At 44.4% G+C, this 20,457-nt stretch overlaps 2 protein-coding genes across 2 annotated transcripts in view; both read right to left on the reverse strand.

The window, feature by feature from the left end:
* Positions 1 to 8,287: 8,287 nt before the first annotated feature.
* On the reverse strand, positions 8,288 to 15,424 carry smx5. Its single transcript, XM_024422188.2, has 5 exons — positions 15,333 to 15,424; positions 14,904 to 14,971; positions 11,831 to 11,861; positions 11,687 to 11,746; positions 8,288 to 8,900 (listed from the first exon to the last, which is right to left on the reverse strand). The coding sequence occupies exons 1-5, from the start codon at positions 15,333 to 15,335 to the stop codon at positions 8,775 to 8,777; spliced, it is 288 nt and encodes a 95-aa protein (XP_024277956.2). The 5' UTR covers positions 15,336 to 15,424; the 3' UTR covers positions 8,288 to 8,774.
* Positions 15,425 to 16,470: 1,046 nt separating this feature from the next.
* LOC112251275 (phosphatidylinositol 3,4,5-trisphosphate 5-phosphatase 1) overlaps positions 16,471 to 20,457 on the reverse strand; it is a 56,944-nt gene continuing 52,957 nt past the window's right edge. Inside the window, exons 21-27 of the mRNA XM_042322849.1 lie at positions 19,812 to 19,891; positions 19,602 to 19,689; positions 18,410 to 18,556; positions 18,250 to 18,316; positions 17,924 to 18,151; positions 17,122 to 17,591; positions 16,471 to 16,929 (exon numbers count right to left, since the gene is read on the reverse strand). Of these exons, the coding sequence (XP_042178783.1) occupies positions 16,880 to 16,929; positions 17,122 to 17,591; positions 17,924 to 18,151; positions 18,250 to 18,316; positions 18,410 to 18,556; positions 19,602 to 19,689; positions 19,812 to 19,891 (1,130 nt within the window). The 3' untranslated portion in view covers positions 16,471 to 16,879. The remainder of the gene's footprint in view (positions 16,930 to 17,121; positions 17,592 to 17,923; positions 18,152 to 18,249; positions 18,317 to 18,409; positions 18,557 to 19,601; positions 19,690 to 19,811; positions 19,892 to 20,457) is intronic.

A 20,457-nucleotide genomic window follows, 5' to 3' on the forward strand; every position in this document is an offset into this window, starting at 1 on the left:
TTTTAATTAATTTGTCATACGCAAGACTATTCTTCAAATGTTACCTAATGTGGTAGACAATTCTTATTTTACAAGTAGCAGATCACAAGGCATCTTGTCAATCGCCAGAAATATTCCTTCAGTGGTTTTCACATCATGGTACCGTATTGAAACAACACTATGGAATTGTATTTCATGTCAAAACCCCCTTAACTGCTGATGTTTCATGAGTTGAATTGAAACAGAGACAAATATACTGAACAAAAAATATGCAACGAGCAACAAATTCAAAGATTTTACTGAGTTACGGTTAATATGAGGAAAATCAGTCAATATAAATAAATTCATTAGGCCCTAATCTATGGATTTCACATGACTGGGAATACAGATATGCATCTGTTGGTCAAAATTAAAAAATGGGCCTCAAGATTTCATCGAGGTATTTTGGTGCATTTAAATTGCCATCGATAAAATGCAACTGTGTTCGTTGCCCGTAACTTATACCTGTCCATACCTGTCCAACGTGGTACACTTTGTTCACAACGTCGACATCAGCATACCGCTCACCCAACATCATACACATGCAGTTGTGAGGCCGGTTGGATTCTAAAATGAGTTGCAGGCGGCTTATGATAGATAAATTAACATTAAATTATCTGGCAACAGCTTTGGTGGACATTCCAGCAATCTACTAACAATACCCCATAATGACAATGCAAAAACAGGTTTTAAGAAATGTATTAAAAATAAAAAACCGAAACTTATTTACATAACTATTCAGACCTTTTGCTATGAGACTTTGAAATTGAGCTCAAGTGCATCCTGTTTCCATTGATCATCCTTGAGATGTTTCTACAACTTGATTGGCATCTATCTGTGGTAAATTAATTTGATTGGACATGATTTGGAAAGGCACACACCTGTCTATATAAGGTCCCACAGTTGACAATGCATGACAGAGCAGAACCCAAGCCATGAGGTTGAAGGAATTGTCTGTAGAGCTCCGAGACAGGATTGTATCGAGGCACAGATCTGGGGTAGGGTACCAAAAAATGTCTTCAGCATTGAAGGTCCCCAAGAACATAGTGACCTCCATCATTCTAAAATGGTAGAAGACTCTTTCTAGATCTGGCCGCCCGGCCAAACTGAGCAACCGGGGGAGAAGGGCCTTGGTCAGGGAGGTGACTCTGACAGAGCTCTAGAGTACTAAGTGAATGTGGATGTGGATGTGAGCATTGTGTGATTCACAAGCCCGCAGGGCCAGACGGATTACCTGGACATGCGCTGACCAACTGGCAAGTGTCTTCACTGACATTTTAAACCTCTCCCTGTCCGAGTCTGTAATACCAACATGTTTTAAGCAGACCACCATAGTGCCAGTGCCCAAGAACACGAAGGTAACCTGCCTATATTACTACTGACGTGGAGCACTCACGTCTGTAGCCATGAAGTGATTTGAAAGGCTGGTCATGGCTCACATCAACACCATTATCCCAGAAACCCCTAGATCCACTCCAATTTTCATACCGCCCCAACAAATCCACAGGAACTCTTTTGCACTCCACACTGCCCTTTCCCACCTGGACAAAAGGAACACCTATGTGGGAATGCTATTCATTGACTACAGCTCAGTGTTCAACACCATAGTGCCCTCAAAGCTCTTCAATAAGCTAAGGACCCTGACACTAAACACCTCCTTCTGCAACCTCTGGATCCTGGACTTCCTGACGGGCCGCCCCCAGATGGTAAGGGTAGGAAACAACACATCCGCCATGCTGATCCTCAACACGGGGGCCCCTCAGGGGTGTGTGCTCAGTCCCTTCCTGGTACTCCCTGTTCACTCATGACTGCACGGCCAGGCACGACTCCAACACCATCATTAAGTTTTCAGATGACAACAGTGGAAGGCCTGATCACCACCAACGACGAGACAGCCTATAGGGAGGAGGTCAGAAACGTGACCATGTGATGCCAGGACAACAACCTCTCCCTCAACGTGATCAAGACAAAGGAGATGATTGTGGACAACAGGAAAAAGAGGACAGAGCACGCCAACATTCTCATCGACGGGGCTGCAGTGGAGCAGGTTGAGAGCTTCATGTTCCTTGGTGTCCACAGCACCAACAAACGAACATGGTCCAAGCACACCTTGACAGTCGTGAAGAGGGCACGACAAAACCTATCCCCCCTCAGGAGACAGAAAGAATTTGGCATGGGTCCACAGATCCTCAAAAGGTTCTACAGCTGCACCATCTACAGCTGCACCATGGTTGCATCACTGCCTGGAGAGGGTAGTGCAAACGCCCCAGTACATCACTGGGGCCAAGCTTCCTGCCATCCAAGACCTCTATATCAGAGGAAGGCCCTAAAAATTGTCAAAGACTCCAGCCACCCTAGTCATAGACTGTTCTCTCTGCTACAGCACGGCAAGCTGTATCAGAGCGCCAAGTCTAAACTTCTAAACATCTTCTACCCCCAAGCCATTAGACTCCTGAACATCTAATCAAATGGCTACCCAGACTATTTGCATTGCCCCCCCCCCCACACTCTCTTTTACACCACTGCTACTCTCTGTTATCATCTATGCATAGTCACTTTAATAACTCTACCTACATGTACCATGCTGTAGTGTCCCTCTAGTTTCATTGATGCTGACCATACTGTAGTGTCCCTCTAGTTTCATTGATGCTGACCATACTGTAGTGTCCCTCTAGTTTCATTGATGCTGACCATACTATAGTGTCCCTCTAGTTTCATTGATGCTGACCATACTATAGTGTCCCTCTAGTTTCATTGATGCTGACCATACTATAGTGTCCCTCTAGTTTCATTGATGCTGACCATACTGTAGTGTCCCTCTAGTTTCATTGATGCTGACCATACTGTAGTGTCCCTCTAGTTTCATTGATGCTGACCATACTATAGTGTCCCTCTAGTTTCATTGATGCTGACCATACTGTAGTGTCCCTCTAGTTTCATTGATGCTGACCATACTGTAGTGTCCCTCTAGTTTCATTGATGCTGACCATACTATAGTGTCCCTCTAGTTTCATTGATGCTGACCATACTGTAGTGTCCCTCTAGTTTCATTGATGCTGACCATACTGTAGTGTCCCTCTAGTTTCATTGATGCTGACCATACTGTAGTGTCCCTCTAGTTTCATTGATGCTGACCATACTATAGTGTCCCTCTAGTTTCATTGATGCTGACCATACTGTAGTGTCCCTCTAGTTTCATTGACGGTTCTCCCTCATGTTAGATTACATTAAATGAAAGATACCTCATTATCAGAGTACACCTCGTCTGATGATGAAATTAATAGGGTATCACGTGTGTTGCAGTCTACCACCAACTAGAAAACAGACAACAAAAGCTTCAGGACTTCAGTCTAATATATGTTACATATTACCATGGGCTGCGTTTAGGCAGCCCAATAATTTTTTTCCACTAATTGGTCTTTTGACCAATCAGCTTTGAAAAAGAGCTAATGTGAAAAGATCAGATGTGATTGGTCAAAAGACCAACTGGTGGAAGAAATATCAGAATTGGGCTGCCTGTCTAAACAAAGCCCATGTGTCATCGAACACATCTAATTCAAGTAACCAGTAATTGTTATTCAAATTGGTGTGATTGAAAGCAGATGGAATCATTGGATGGTGTACCTCATTGGAGATGACATCATCCACAGGCCGAACATTCCAAATTCCACATGATTAGTAGGAGGTAAAAAAATGTACGAACAGCCCCCCCCCCCCTACTGTGACCGTCACCCTCCTATTGGCCAGAGGTATAAGGTGCTTCAGTAAATGCTTTAAAGTACAACCTAAGTTTTTTACATTCATAAAGAAACTAATGTACTTTTTTACTCCATACAATCTCCCTGACATTCATAAGGACTCGTTACATTTTGAGTGCTTAGCAGGACAGGAAAATGATCGAATTCACACACTTATCAAGAAAACATCTTTGGTCATTCCAACTGCCTCTGATCTGGAGGATTCACTAAACACAAATGCTTTAGTTTGTAAATTATGTCTGAGTGCTAGAGTGTGCCCCAGGCTATCAGTAAATTATGTCTGAGTGCTAGAGTGTGCCCCAGGCTATCTGTAAATGTCTGAGTGCTAGAGTGTGCCCCAGGCTATCAGTAAATTATGTCTGGGTGCTAGAGTGTGCCCCAGGCTATCTGTAAATGTCTGGGTGCTAGAGTGTGCCCCAGGCTATCAGTAAATGTCTGGGTGCTAGAGTGTGCCCCAGGCTATCTATAAATTATGTCTGAGTGCTAGAGGTGTGCCCCAGGCTATCTATATATTATGTCTGGGTGCTAGAGTGTGCCCCAGGCTATCAGTAAATGTCTGGGTGCTAGAGTGTGCCCCAGGCTATCTATATATTATGTCTGAGTGCTAGAGTGTGCCCCAGGCTATCTGTAAATGTCTGGGTGCTAGAGTGTGCCCCAGGCTATCTATAAATTATGTCTGAGTGCTAGAGTGTGCCCCAGGCTATCAGTAAATTATGTCTGAGTGCTAGAGTGTGCCCCAGGCTATCTATATATTATGTCTGAGTGCTAGAGTGTGCCCCAGGCTATCTATATATTATGTCTGAGTGCTAGAGTGTGCCCCAGGCTATCTGTAAATGTCTGAGTGGGTGCTAGAGTGCCCCAGGCTATCTATATATTATGTCTGGGTGCTAGAGTGTGCCCCAGGCTATCTATATATTATGTCTGAGTGCTAGAGTGTGCTCCAGGCTATCTGTAAATGTCTGGGTGCTAGAGTGTGCCCCAGGCTATCAGTAAATTATGTCTGGGTGCTAGAGTGTGCCCCAGGCTATCTATATATTATGTCTGGGTGCTAGAGTGTGCCCCAGGCTATCTATATATTATGTCTGGGTGCTAGAGTGTGCCCCAGGCTATCTATATATTATGTCTGGGTGCTAGAGTGTGCCCCAGGCTATCTATATATTATGTCTGGGTGCTAGAGTGTGCCCCAGGCTATCTATATATTATGTCTGGGTGCTAGAGTGTGCCCCAGGCTATCAGTAAATTATGTCTGAGTGCTAGAGTGTGCCCCAGGCTATCTATATATTATGTCTGGGTGCTAGAGTGTGCCCCAGGCTATCAGTAAATTATGTCTGAGTGCTAGAGTGTGCCCCAGGCTATCTGTAAATTATGTCTGAGTGCTAGAGTGTGCCCCAGGCTATCAGTAAATTATGTCTGAGTGCTAGAGTGTGCCCCAGGCTATCTATATATTATGTCTGAGTGCTAGAGTGTGCCCCAGGCTATCTATATATTATGTCTGGGTGCTAGAGTGTGCCCCAGGCTATCAGTAAATTATGTCTGAGTGCTAGAGTGTGCCCCAGGCTATCTGTAAATTATGTCTGAGTGCTAGAGTGTGCCCCAGGCTATCAGTAAATTATGTCTGAGTGCTAGAGTGTGCCCCAGGCTATCTATATATTATGTCTGAGTGCTAGAGTGTGCCCCAGGCTATCTATATATTATGTCTGAGTGCTAGAGTGTGCCCCAGGCTATCTATATATTATGTCTGGGTGCTAGAGTGTGCCCCAGGCTATCTATATATTATGTCTGAGTGCTAGAGTGTGCCCCAGGCTATCTGTAAATGTCTGGGTGCTAGAGTGTGCCCCAGGCTATCTATATATTATGTCTGAGTGCTAGAGTGTGCCCCAGGCTATCAGTAAATGTCTGGGTGCTAGAGTGTGCCCCAGGCTATCAGTAAATTATGTCTGAGTGCTAGAGTGTGCCCCAGGCTATCAGTAAATTATGTCTGAGTGCTAGAGTGTGCCCCAGGCTATCAGTAAATTATGTCTGAGTGCTAGAGTGTGCCCCAGGCTATCAGTAAATTATGTCTGAGTGCTAGAGTGTGCCCCAGGCTATCTGTAAATGTCTGAGTGCTAGAGTGTGCCCCAGGCTATCTATATATTATGTCTGAGTGCTAGAGTGTGCCCCAGGCTATCTATATATTATGTCTGAGTGCTAGAGTGTGCCCCAGGCTATCTATATATTATGTCTGAGTGCTAGAGTGTGCCCCAGGCTATCTATATATTATGTCTGAGTGCTAGAGTGTGCCCCAGGCTATCTATATATTATGTCTGAGTGCTAGAGTGTGCCCCAGGATATCTATATATTATGTCTGAGTGCTAGAGTGTGCCCCAGGCTATCTATATATTATGTCTGAGTGCTAGAGTGTGCCCCAGGCTATCAGTAAATTATGTCTGAGTGCTAGAGTGTGCCCCAGGCTATCTATATATTATGTCTGGGTGCAGAGTGTGCCCCAGGCTATCTATATATTATGTCTGAGTGCTAGAGTGTGCCCCAGGCTATCTATATATTATGTCTGGGTGCTAGAGTGTGCCCCAGGCTATCTATATATTATGTCTGAGTGCTAGAGTGTGCCCCAGGCTATCTATATATTATGTCTGAGTGCTAGAGTGTGCCCCAGGCTATCTATATATTATGTCTGGGTGCTAGAGTGTGCCCCAGGCTATCTGTAAATTATCAAATAAAAAATGAAATTGTACCGTCTGGTTTGCTTAATATAAGGAATATGACATTATTTATACTTTACATTTTGATTCTTAAGTATATTTAAAACCAAACACTTTTAAACTTTCACTCAAGTCATTTTCTATTAATGTACATCACCTGTACTTTTACTCAAGTGTGACATTTCGGTTTATTCCACCTCTGGCTACTAGGTAGATGTTCCTGTTGCATTTGGGTTTATTCCACCTCTGGCTACTAGGTAGATGTTCCTGTTGCCTGGACACAGTAGTGCCTGCCACTAGGTAGATGTTCCTGTTGCCCAGACACAGTAGTGCTTGGCAAGCGGGAGTGAAGGGCGCTGTTTCCCAGTGGGGTTGTTGTTCATGCCCTCCCCATTGAGCCGATGTATCAAGGTGACATCTAGATGGTTATCAATATTAGTTATTTCTTCTGTAGGCTGCCTTCCGACTTGAAATCAAATCAGGGGGGGGGGGATTCCTAATAAACCCCAGGAAGAGTAGCTGCTGCCTTGACATGAACTAATGGGGATCCCTAATAAACCTCAGGAAGAGTAGCTGCTGCCTTGGCAGGAACTAATGGGGATCCATAATAAACCCCAGGAACTAATAGGGATCCATAATAAACCCCAGGAAGAGTAGCTGCTGCCTTGGCAGGAACTCATGGGGATCCATAATAAACCCCAGGAAGAGTAGCTGCTGCCTTGGCAGGAACTCATGGGGATCCTGTTAAACCCCAGGAAGAGTAGCTGCTGCCTTGGCAGGAACTAATGGCGAACCATAATAAACCCCAGGAAGGGTAGCTGCTGCCTTGGCAGGTTAATGGGAATCCCTAATAAACCCCAGGAAGAGTAGCTGCTGCCTTGGCAGGAACTAATGGGGATCCATAATAAACCCCAGGAAGAGTAGCTGCTGTCTTGGCAGGAACTAATGAGGATCCATAATAAACCCCAGGAAGAGTAGCTGCTGCCTTGGCAGGAACTAATGGGGATCCCTAATAAACCCCAGGAAGAGTAGCTGCTGCCTTGGCAGGAACTAATGGGGATCCCTAATAAACCCCAGGAAGAGTAGCTGCTGCCTTGGCAGGAACTAATGGGAATCCTAATAAACCCCAGGAAGAGTAGCTGCTGCCTTGGCAGGAACTAATGGGGATCCTAATAAACCCCAGGAAGAGTAGCTGCTGCCTTGGCAGGAACTAATGGGGATCCCTAATAAACCCCAGGAAGAGTAGCTGCTGCCTTGGCAGGAACTAATGGGGATCCATAATAAACCCCAGGAAGAGTAGCTGCTGCCTTGACAGGAACTAATGGGGATCCCTAATAAACCCCAGGAAGAGTAGCTGCTGCCTTGACAGGAACTAATGGGGATCCATAATAAACCCCAGGAAGAGTAGCTGCTGCCTTGGCAGGAACTAATGGGGATCCCTAATAAACCCCAGGAAGAGTAGCTGCTGCCTTGACAGGAACTAATGGGGATCCCTAATAAACCCCAGGAAGAGTAGCTGCTGCCTTGACAGGAACTAATGGGAATCCATAATAAACCCCAGGAAGAGTAGCTGCTGCCTTGGCAGGAACTAATGGGGATCCCTAATAAACCCCAGGAAGAGTAGCTGCTGCCTTGACAGGAACTAATGGGGATCCCTAATAAACCCCAGGAAGAGTAGCTGCTGCCTTGACAGGAACTAATAGGGGATCCATAATAAATAAATACAAATAAAAAGACTGTATAAAATAATAAATAGAAACGTTAGTGACCATCCCTCAGGCGCATTGTATTCAAACGAGTGGACAATAAGAACAGGATTTAAACAAGGTTTATTTACACATCAAAAATGTGCGATGTAAATAACATGAGTCTTACAAAACTCAAAACTGGTTTTTAGAAAGGAAAAAGAGCAGAGAATATTCTCTTCAGAAGGAGAACATATTCATTCTGGACACCGCTTCTCAAGGACATCAATAAAATAAAAACAGGCAGAAACTGGTCGTTTCTGACATCAGCAGATAGCTGTATAGAACAGAGAAATTAAAGTATTGGAGGTCCAAATGTTTACAAAACAGGAGGGTAAAGCAAAGTGCTGGGAGACCTTAGTCGGTATTTGAGGTAAGTGACACTGCAGCACTGCAATACCAATGTGGCAAAATAAGGTTAAAAAATAGGTTCGACAAGGAACACATCAGGGACTTCTATGCAAACAGATTTAATTTTGATACCCGAATGATTGTTTACACCGAACTAAAACATCTGTCCACCCCCCCCCCCCATGATGTCATGTGCTAAAGCATCATTGCTTCTGCTGCAGTGCCTCCTTGCGAGCAGCGTCCTGTAACAGCTGAGTGTCAACCTCATCTGCAGGCAGTTGGACGTACCGCACCACAGAGCCTCGGATGAAACAGTTCTTCACTGATAACTGGTGACAGAAGATAACAGAACAGGATTAGACAAACAGGCTGGATCGATCACTTTAGAGAGGGGGGAACAACAGGCTGAATTGATCACTTTAGAGAGAGGGGGACAACAGGCTGAATTGATCACTTTAGAGAGAGGGGGGAACAACAGGCTGGATCGATCACTTTAGAGAGGGGGGAACAACAGGCTGGATCGATCACTTTAGAGAGGGGGGAACAACAGGCTGGATCGATCACTTTAGAGAGAGGGGGGAACAACAGGCTGGATCGATCACTTTAGAGAGAGGGGGAACAACAGGCTGGATCGATCAGAGAGAGAGGGGGGACAACAGGCTGAATTGATCACTTTAGAGAGGGGGGGAACAACAGGCTGGATCGATCACTTTAGAGAGGGGGGAACAACAGGCTGGATCGATCACTTTAGAGAGAGGTGGGGGGGAACAACAGGCTGGATCGATCACTTTAGAGAGGGGGGGAACAACAGGCTGGATCGATCACTTTAGAGAGAGGGGGGAACAACAGGCTGAATCGATCACTTTAGAGAGGGGGGAACAACAGGCTGAATTGATCACATTAGAGAGAGGGGGGGACAACAGGCTGAATTGATCACATTAGAGAGAGGGGGGGACAACAGGCTGAATTGATCACATTAGAGAGAGAGGGGGGACAACAGGCTGAATTGATCACATTAGAGAGAGGGGGGACAACAGGCTGAATTGATCACATTAGAGAGAGGGGGGACAACAGGCTGAATTGATCACATTAGAGAGAGGGGGGACAACAGGCTGAATTGATCACATTAAAGAGAGGGGGGACAACAGGCTGAATTGATCACATTAGAGAGAGGGGGGACAACAGGCTGAATTGATCACATTAGAGAGGGGGGACAACAGGCTGAATTGATCACATTAGAGAGGGGGGGACAACAGGCTGAATTGATCACATTAGAGAGGGGGGGAACAACAGGCTGAATTGATCACTTTAGAGAGAGGGGGGGACAACAGGCTGAATTGATCACTTTAGAGAGAGGGGGAAACAGGCTGAATTGATCACTTTAGAGAGAGGGGGGGACACACACAGGAGAACAGTCAATAATCCCTTATTGATTTATTTCACAGCATCATCTGTTCTGAAGATCGTGAGATGGTGATGTGAAGGAAGGAATTGGGGTTTTACAGTGCATCCAGTCAATGTCAGAAGCAGAGCTTTTAGTTAAGGGCTGGTTTCCTAGACACGGATTTAAGCCTAGACCTGGACTACACCTTCTGAAAGTATTCTGAACCCCCCTCACAGTTTGTTACAGCCTTATTCAAAAAGTGAATTTAAAAAATGTTCCACAATCTACACACATAATGACAACGTGAAAACAGGTGTAAAAATTTTCGCAAATGTATTAACTTTAAAAAAAAAAAAAAAAAACTTTATTTACACAGTGCATGTCAGAGCTGAAAACAAGCCACGAGGTTGAAGGAATTGTCCGTAGAGCACTGAGACATGATTGTGTCGAGGCACAGATCTGGGGAAGGGTACCAAAACATTTCTGCAGCATTGAAGGTCCCCAAGAACAGTGGCCTCCATCATTATTAAATGGAAGAAGTTTGGAACCAACAAGACTCTTCCTAGAGCTGATCGCCTGGTCAAACAGGGGAGACGGGCCTTAGTCAGGGAGGTGACCAAGAACCCAATGGTCACTCTGACAGAGCTCCAGAGTTTCTCTGTGGAGATGGGAAAACCTTCCAGAAGGACAACCATTTCTGCAACACTCCACCAATCAGGCCTTTTTGGTAGAGTTGCCAGACGGAAGCAACTCCTCAGTAAAAGGCACACGACAGCCCACTTGGAGTTTGTCAAAAGGCACCTAAAGACTCTCAGACCATGAGAAACAAGATTCTCTGGTCTGATGAAACCAAGATTGAACTCTTTGGCCTGAATGCCAAGTGTCACGTCTGGAGGAAACCTGGCACCATACCTACAGTGAAGCATGGTGGTGACAGCATCATGCTGTGGGGCTGTTTTTCAGCAGCAGGGACTAGTCAGGATCGAGGGAAAGATGAACGGAGCAAAGTACAAAGAGATCCTTGATGAAAAGCTGCTACAGAGCGCTTAGGACTTCAGATTGGGGTGAAGGTTCACCTTCCAACAGGACAACAACCCTAAGTACACAGCCAAGACAACGCAGGAGTGGCTTCGGGACAATTGTCTGAATGTCCTTGAGTGGCCCAGCCACAGAGCCCAGACTTTAACCCGATCGGACATCTCCGGAGAGACCTGAAAAAAGCTGTGCAGCGATGCTCCCCATCCAACCTGACAGAGCTTGAGAGGATCTGCAGAGAAGAATGGGAGAAACTCCCCAAATACAGGTGTTCCAAGCTTGCAGCATCATACCCAAGAAGACTTGAGGCTGTAATCGCTGCCAAAGGTGCTTCAACAAAGTACTGAGTAAATGGTCTGAATACTTATGTAAATGTGATCTGTTTTAATTTGGAATACATTTGCCAAAAATAAAAAATAAAAACTGTTTTTGCTTTGTCATTATGGGGTATTGTGATGTCATTATGGGGTATTGTGATGTCATTATGGGGTATTGTGATGTCATTATGGGGTATTGTGTGTAGATTGATGAGGGGAAAACAAAACAATTTAATCCATTTTTATAATAAGGCTGTAACATAAAATGTGGAAAGTCAAGGGGTCTGAATTACTTACCCAATGCACTGTAAATAGGGTAAATACAGTATGTCTGGGAAACCAGCCCTATATTGTCCAATGTATGGACAGGACAACTCACCATATGTGGATACTTCTCTGGATCCGTGACACTGATGTCCGTCAGTTTAATGTTCAGGTACTGCAAGAGAAAGAACTAGTGAGCACAACGTATTTAAAAAAAAAAAAAGTGATGAATGTAGTTTGGGTTGTCTTCTAGTCTTACCTGATCAACAGAGTGAAGTGTTCCACAGATGCTGAAAATAGACAAAGATGTTGATTTTGCAAGTTACACATCTGTCATCTCAAGCTTTCAAGTGTGAGGTTTTCAGTGCAGGGGGGGCTTCAGGGACTCCATGACAGACAGGTAAGAGACAAGGACATCCCACCCACATAGTGGACACCACCCACTTCATTCAGTGGGACCAAGGACACAGGGTTCTACAGTGGGACCAGGGACACAGGGTTCTACAGTGGGACCAGGGACACAGGGTTCTACAGTGGGACCAGGGACACAGGGTTCTACAGTGGGACCAGGGACACAGGGTTCTACAGTGGGACCAGGGACACAGGGTTCAGTACAGGGACCAGGGACACAGGGTTCTACAGTGGGACCAGGGACACAGGGTTCTACAGTGGGACCAGGGACACAGGGTTCTACAGTGGGACCAGGGACACAGGGTTCTACAGTGGGACCAGGGACACAGGGTTCTACAGTGGGACCAGGGACACAGGGTTCTACAGTGGGACCAGGGACACAGGGTTCTACAGTGGGACCAAGGACACAGGGTTCTACAGTGGGACCAAGGACACAGGGTTCTACAGTGGGACCAAGGACACAGGGTTCTACAGTGGGTTCTACAGTGGGACCAGGGACACAGGGTTCTACAGTGGGACCAGGGACACAGGGTTCTACAGTGGGACCAGGGACACAGGGTTCTACAGTGGGACCAAGGACACAGGGTTCTACAGTGGGACCAAGGACACAGGGTTCTACAGTGGGACTCACATATGCGCCTAAATACTGTTACTGTGCGACCTGGAAGTTTAATTTAGGAGCTCCTAGAAAAATGAAAGTTTCTAGCTTTATCAATACCTTAAATAGCTTTCACTGTGCTCCTGAATGCCTTTGTCTACATCTTCTAGGTATGAAAACACGTTCTCCCAGAGCCCTGTGGCGTGGGCTGACCTTGTGTCACCGGGACTACGGGAAAATGTGTACACTCATTTCTTTGTTTCATTTTAATTGCATGTATAATAACATATTGATTGTGTATTTTGTGTGCTTCTCACAAAATTAATTTCCATTAAAAATGGTATATGGTGTTGTCTGCCTTCGTAGACAAAATTGATTTACACCCATCCTTTACAAAAACAACCCTCAGATGAAGGAAAGTGGATAAGCTAGCCAGCAGATCCGACACCTTACACTACAGGGTCGGACACCGCAGAGCAGGCATGACGATAACTTAAGCCAACGGCCTGTCTGACCCCGTGGTGCAGCTGTAAGCAAGCGTTCAAGTGGATCTCTGTTGTAGTAGAAAGAGGAGGAAGGGAAGCGCTACTAAGGTACACAATAGTACATTTTGGTAGACAGAAGGGGCTCTTTGGTAAAAGGGGTGAATTGTTCATCAAAAAGGAGGACCAAGGCACTCTTCATATAATTAATTAAAATGCCTTTATTAGTATGGCATGTTCAATAGAATGGCCTGGCATGGCCTTCATCAGGGAGTACAAAAAAATAATACAATGTCCTCTTTTGATCAGCTTTTCCAATTGGCCCTAATTGGAAGAGGGAGTGGTTACACAATTGATTGGACACACCTAGTAAGCAATACTATACACATTAAAGGGTGAAATACTGTAGATATGTGATCATAAAAATACAACTCCAAACTAGAAGTATCAGGACACTTCTAACCTTAAATATAGTAAATGTAGATCTGACCCTAAATATGACTGGGAGAAGTGTCAAGAATAAGAAAGCAATATATTCCCTAGTCCACTAGAACACAGCAAAACATGAACAACAGTCTAAACATAGCTGAAGGCAATTGAAAAGCTGTTCAAAAGAGAACATTGTATTATTTCTTTGTTCTCCCTGACGAAGGCCATGCAGCCGAAACACGTCGGTTAAAAAATAACTTTGTTTCTATTGAACATGCCATACTAATAATAAAGGCATTTTAATCAATTATATGAAGAGTGCCTTGGTCCTCCTTTCTTTTTGGGTCTCTGTTGTTGTTGTTGTGTTAGACCAGCTATTCCCAGAGGAGCAGAAAGAATAGCGGAAGCCCCAACACTCCAAGGAGTCGTCACTAGTTGCCACAGCAACAGTCATAAACCCCATCTATTTTTATTTTATTTTTACAATTTCTCTTCTTAAAATGTGACATTAAACCTAAAACACACAGCTAAACTTGAATTAAGACCAAAAATAACATTTTGCATTGCCAATTTTGACTGTGGCAACTAGAGGAAACCACTTCAAGGGGCCAGGGTTCAGGCCTGGAAGCAGTCAATTGTTCCTACATTCTTGCTTTCTGTACTGCAGTTTAACTGACGTCAAGCCCAGAAAGACCATTTTCAGTGATCGCCTCATTGAGAAGACCGATTCGAAAATTGATGACACTTTTGTGCACAGAACATCCATTGAATTATTCTAATAATTGTAACGGAGGCTGATTTTATGGGTATTACGACACCACTGTGGGGCTCTATATATGGTCCATGAATCTCTCTATTTAAAAATTACTCAAATTATGCTGCAAAACATTTCTTAGATGCAAACTGAACAAAAAGGGGAGGGACCTAAAAATAGAAACCCTGTTTTCTTCCCCAATTCTATTATACCTCAATGAATGGACTCCTCGTTTGCTAAATTCAACATATTATACATTACAGTCAGTTATTATCCATGTATCTTCATTACCACAGTATACATGATCCCAATTCTTGCTCCAAGATTCCGACAATTAGCAGAAAAGAAAAACGACAAAAGTAGATCGTACTGGTTTATTGGTACATTGAACCATGTCGGGCGCCATAGTTTTTTAAAAAACGGCTGGAGGCTTCAACAACCACTCAGACTTCACCTAGCTACTGTTGTAGCCTATATATATTTTAATAAAAAATATTTAAAAAATACTTGTTTATTTTTTTGATCAAACGATTTCAGATTTTGTCTAACGAAAACGCGCTATAAAAAAAAAAAAAAGTTAAACGCGTAATTATAAAACAATGGCGTTATGTGAATTCTGCCACTAACTGGCTGGCCACGAACTACATAATATACAAACCTCAAGTCATTTTTGAGCTCCACCACCACGTCCTTCCCCACCAGGGACTTGAAAAAGGAGTAGAAAAGCTGCAACACAGAAATACACATTAACTAGCTACAGCGTTATGAATCATTGATAGCGTTGGTAGTCTGGCATTCCTTGCCCTAACTAGGAGACCAGGGCCGTAAACTTAATGATTTTTATGCAACAATTATTTATAATAATTACCTAGCTAGCTAGGCTCAAAAGTTTGCTAGCTGATAAACGACATGCTCATTCTACAGACATGCTAGCTGGCCTGAAACCGGTCGTATATGTTTGACTTAACGTTATATAGATGCAGTTAACTATGCGAGTTAAATGATAACTATCAACACACTTTGTAACATCGTAAACGAGATAAAAAACGATTACAATATAGCAAACTAAAGCACGCAAGATTGTCACCATTTTCAGTTTTCAGCGCTGCTTCCTCGTCTCAGGTTGATGATGTCACGACGATACCATTTGGTCGGTTTTAAAATACGTCATGATTGTGGAAGAAACATTTGTGATGCGCGCTGACATTTTCATTAATAAAATCTTATTTTACGCAATTTATTTTATTTTTCTCCTTATGTCATAAATGTATGGACCGAGTAGGATAAGTAGGCTAATTAATGTACTTTGTATATCTTCTATGGAGTTACTAAAAGAAGCATAAATTATTATTCTCCAATCCAATGACGTTGCCACTTGATTGTAAATATATCCACACTAATGCAATACTGTTAACATACCAGCAGGTGGTAGCATTTCAAACCAAATCAAATTGTATTTGTCACATGCGCGGAATACAACTAGTGTAGTAGACCTTACCTGTGAAATGCTTACTTACAAGCCTTTAACCAACAATGCAGTTCAATAAATAGAGTTAAGAAAATATCTACTAAATAAACTAAAGTAAATTTATATATTTTTTTATCAATAAAAAGTAACAAGAAAATTACCTGTACCGAGTCAATGTGCAGGGGTGTAGGTTAGTTGAGGTAATTTGTAAAGTGAATATGCATAGGTAATAAACAGTGAGTAGCAGCAGTGTAAAAATAAAATCAATGTAAATAGTTTGGGTGGCCATTTGATTATATGTACAGCAGTCTAATGGCTTGGGGGTAGAAGCTGTTAAGGAGCCTTTTGGTCCTAGACTTGGTGCTCAGGTACCTATTGCTGTGCGGTAGCAGAGAGAACAGTCTATGACTTGGGTGGCTGGAGTCTTATTTTTTAAATATATATAGTGTCAGGAGGCTTGGCCTCAGTGGTGTACTGGGCCGTTCGCACTACCCTCTGTAGCGCCTTACGGTCAGATGCCGAGCAGTTGCCATACCAGGTGGTGATGCAACCGGTCAGGATGCTCTCGATGGTGCAGCTGTAGAACGTTTTTGAGGATCTGGGGACCCCGTGTCAAATCTTTTCAGTCTCTTAAAAAAATATATAATGGATAGTTGGACACTGGGCTGTCGTAAACTGAATAGTAACTGTGTGCAGATAGGCAGGCTTAAAGCAGATGTGATAAATGAATAATCAAATGAAATGAAATGCAGGTCAGTCTGATTCCTTTTAGTTTAATAGTACTGATTTGACCAAACACCAGATACAAGGAACACACATTCAGATTGTTTTCAAAAGTCTTCAAAATGATTCCTATAATCTAAAGAGTTCTTGTGGTGGTCAACGTCTGTGCAAAAACAGAACAATGATACTTTGTATAAGGAGGACTCTACAAAAACAAATCCACGAGACATGAAGACAATTCCTAAAATGTCTTATGGACTTCCAGTAATATAGTCTTAACGAAAATGGAAAAGGAACGACGAGTTTGTACAGAAACATGTTTTTGGGAGAGTCAGTGAGACGAGCCGTGGAGTGACTGGGTGAGACGTTGTATTGAGTTATCATTAGTCACTAGCACCCCCATTCAACATCTCATTTCCAACGTCTAGGACAGGAGCAGACAGTCATTTCACTGAACGGCCCATCTTCGAGGGTTGAGTTGTCTCATGAAGAGCTGGGGGGGACAAGAGAAATGTTTTCAACTACAGAAAGAAAGGCCATGTTGGTTTTCATCAGCCTGTTGTGTTGACTATGTACAGTTTAATGTACATAACCTCTTCCTCTGCGGTATCCTTAGTTTAAAAACATGACCACAGAAGTTATTAGCAACTTGGTTGCCTGATATGTGAACAGAGGGGAGTCTAACCTTCTTTGGGGAGGGGCTGGATGGGCCTTGAAGTTGGGCGGAGTTTGCTGGGCAGCTCCGAGCTGTCTCGGTAGTCTCTGGGCTTAGTAGACGTGGCCTCCGCCTGGCCTGGGCGGGACTTCATGGGCAGAGGCGGCTTATTGGCCGTTAGTACCATGCCCCCCTCGGAGCGTGACGGTTTCACAGGGTTCTTGGTGTAGGACTGGGGATGGAGGGAGGTGAAGGAGGTAGGGCCGGAAGATGGGGGCTTGGTCTCAGAACAGGTGTAAGAGCGGTTACGCGGGGTGGGGACCGGGGGGCGGTCAGGGTCCTGGTCAGAGGGTTTGGGGAAGGAGAAGTAGGGGTCTGGAGCGGTCAGGTGGTCCTTGGAGGACTGAGGGTCTGGTGAGTCTTTAGCTCCTCCTCCACACTTTCCCATGGAGCCGTACAGAGGGTTGTCAAACATCTCTGCTGGCTTCCCGTCCTCACCCCTGGAAGACAGGACACACACACAGGTCATTCAGAGTTCAGCTTCACAGACTCACAATGAGGTATCAATTAATCTCTTCACTCTCAGTACATTGTCTACTCTGTGAGTGAAATAGAAAGCAATATTGTTCAGTCCCAAGTATGCCTAAATAACGTGAATCCACATATTAGAAGTCCTCAACAAATTCCCTCCAATTTAGTGTCGTTCTCCCGGACCCCTGGACTGAAAATATATTTCAAAGGAGTTCAGTCTGTGTTCGAGAAAACCCCAACCTGTCAGAGAGTTCGTAAAACGATAAAAAGCGGTAGATGTTTTTGTGTTTGATTAACGTACACGTTATCCATTGCTTTTCCTGTGGGGCTTCGCACAGTGTTGTGGTCGTAGACAGTCTTCCTGGGAAAGATGGGGGTCTGGTCTTTGCCCCCGTGCCCACCGACACCTCCGGAGCCTGATCTGAGGGACATGCTGTAGCTCCAGCCCCTGTCTGTCACACCTACAGACTTGTAGCCCACCCCCATGTAACTGGGGTTGGTGATATCAATGGGATGAGGAAAAGCGAACCTATTGAACAGGAGAAATAACCAGATGTCCTGATCTCACAATTGAACTGAGATCACAAGATTGTAAAATAGCGATGAGTGAAGAGAGAGACTGCTCACTTGTTGTTGGGATCCACTCCTTTTCCTTTTGGGGCACCAGAATCATCCCTTTCCACTTGGATGAAATCTGAAAAAGCAGGAGTGTGTTTAGCAACAAGAGAAAACATCATTTTGTTGAGACATCAGTGGTACACTATGACATTGGTTCTCAGCGTCTCACCGTATAACTTCTCGGTCTGTTTGCCCCCAGAAGTACGCAGTTGTACTCCCCCTGTCAGGGTGCCTGTCCGCTCGCCGTGGTGCGTCAGCGTCACCTGGAACTCTGTGTAGGAGGACTCTGCCGCTCGCAGAGCCACACAGCCCTCTCCTGTAGGGATGACACCATGTCAGGGAGCAGGAGAAGGAGGAGGAGGAGAGAAGAGCTAGATGAAGACAGAGCTAGATGAAGACAGACAGAGCTAGACGAAGACAGAGCTAGACGAAGACAGAGCTAGACGAAGACAGAGCTAGACGAAGACAGAGCTAGACGATGAAAGACAGAGCTAGACGATGGAAGACAGAGCTAGATGAAGACAGAGCTAGATGAAGACAGACAGAGCTAGACGATGAAAGATAGAGCTAGACGATGAAAGATAGAGCTAGACAAAGACAGAGCTAGATGAAGACAGACAGAGCTAGACGAAGACAGAGCTAGACGATGAAAGATAGAGCTAGACGAAGACAGACAGAGCTAGATGAAGACAGACAGAGCTAGACGAAGACAGACAGAGCTAGATGAAGACAGACAGAGCTAGATGAAGACAGACAGAGCTAGACGATGAAAGACAGAGCTAGACGATGAAAGACAGAGCTAGACAAAGAAAGACAGAGATAGACGATGAAAGACAGAGCTAGATGAAGACAGACAGAGCTAGATGAAGACAGAGCTAGATGAAGACAGACAGAGCTAGATGAAGACAGACAGAGCTAGACGATGAAAGAGCTAGACGATGAAAGACAGAGCTAGATGATGACAGAGCTAGATGATGACAGACAGAGCTAGACGATGAAAGACAGAGCTAGATGATGACAGAGCTAGACGATGAAAGACAGATTTCATCCAAGTGGAAAGGGATGATTCTGGTGCCCTGCTTCTTGACACAATGCCAACTTAACCCGGAAGCCAGCTGCACCAATGTGTCGGAGGAAACATCGTACACCTAGCGACCTGGTCAACGTGCAGTTGGTGGTATACAGACAAAGACAGTCGTAGACAGACGGAGACAGACGGAGCTAGACGGAGGTAGATGAAGACAGAACTAGATGATCAAGAGTCACAAACTTAGACTAGTATTTACACCAGCCCAAATGTGGTCTGTGTCATTCTAACAACGAGTCGTTCCAAACAGACCACAGTTGTCCTTATTTCTCACCATAGGATTCATCACAGTCTGTGGACTTGACACACAGGAGAATGTGCTGATCCAACAGGTACTCCGGGTCTGAGATGATAGGGACGAGCTTTAAAAAGACACGACAGGAGTTCAGACACTCAACAACTCTTTTGCATCAAAAATACACCATATTGTAAGACAATTAGCTTTAGTATTGTACTTGAAAGAAGTGTCAAAATGGCAATTTACCTCAACTTGATTTCCGAACCGAACCTTGATGTTTCCATCAGAGTGATCTTGGTTCTCTCCTTCTGAGCTCTTGACAAATTCTGTGGACAGGATGTGTGCAGTTAGCCTGATCCCAGATCTGTTTGTGCCGTATAGCCAAATCCAGTTTGGCATGACAATGAATAGTAAGAGATTGCAAGACAACTAGACCTGGGACCTTGAGGGATATATACTACGTAGATCTGGGACCTTGGGGGATATATACTACGTAGATCTGGGACCCTGAGGGATATATACTACGTAGATCTGGGACCTTGAGGGATATATACTACATAGATCTGGGACCTTGAGGACTATATACTACGTAGATCTGGGACCTTGAGGACTATATACTACGTAGATCTGGGACCTTGAGGGATATATACTACGTAGATCTGGGACCTTGAGGGATATATACTACGTAGATCTGGGACCTTGAGGGATATATACTACATAGATCTGGGACCTTGAGGACTATACAGTGCCTTGCGAAAGTATTCGGCCCCCTTGAACTTTGCGACATTTAGCCACATTTCAGAACTGAAAACTGCTGTTCACAAATGCTCTCCATCCAACCTCACTGAACTTGAGCTGTTTTGCAAGGAGGAATGGGAAAAAATGTCAGTCT

This window comes from Oncorhynchus tshawytscha, linkage group LG06 (genome assembly GCF_018296145.1).
Source record: "Oncorhynchus tshawytscha isolate Ot180627B linkage group LG06, Otsh_v2.0, whole genome shotgun sequence".
Taxonomy (NCBI): domain Eukaryota; kingdom Metazoa; phylum Chordata; class Actinopteri; order Salmoniformes; family Salmonidae; genus Oncorhynchus; species Oncorhynchus tshawytscha.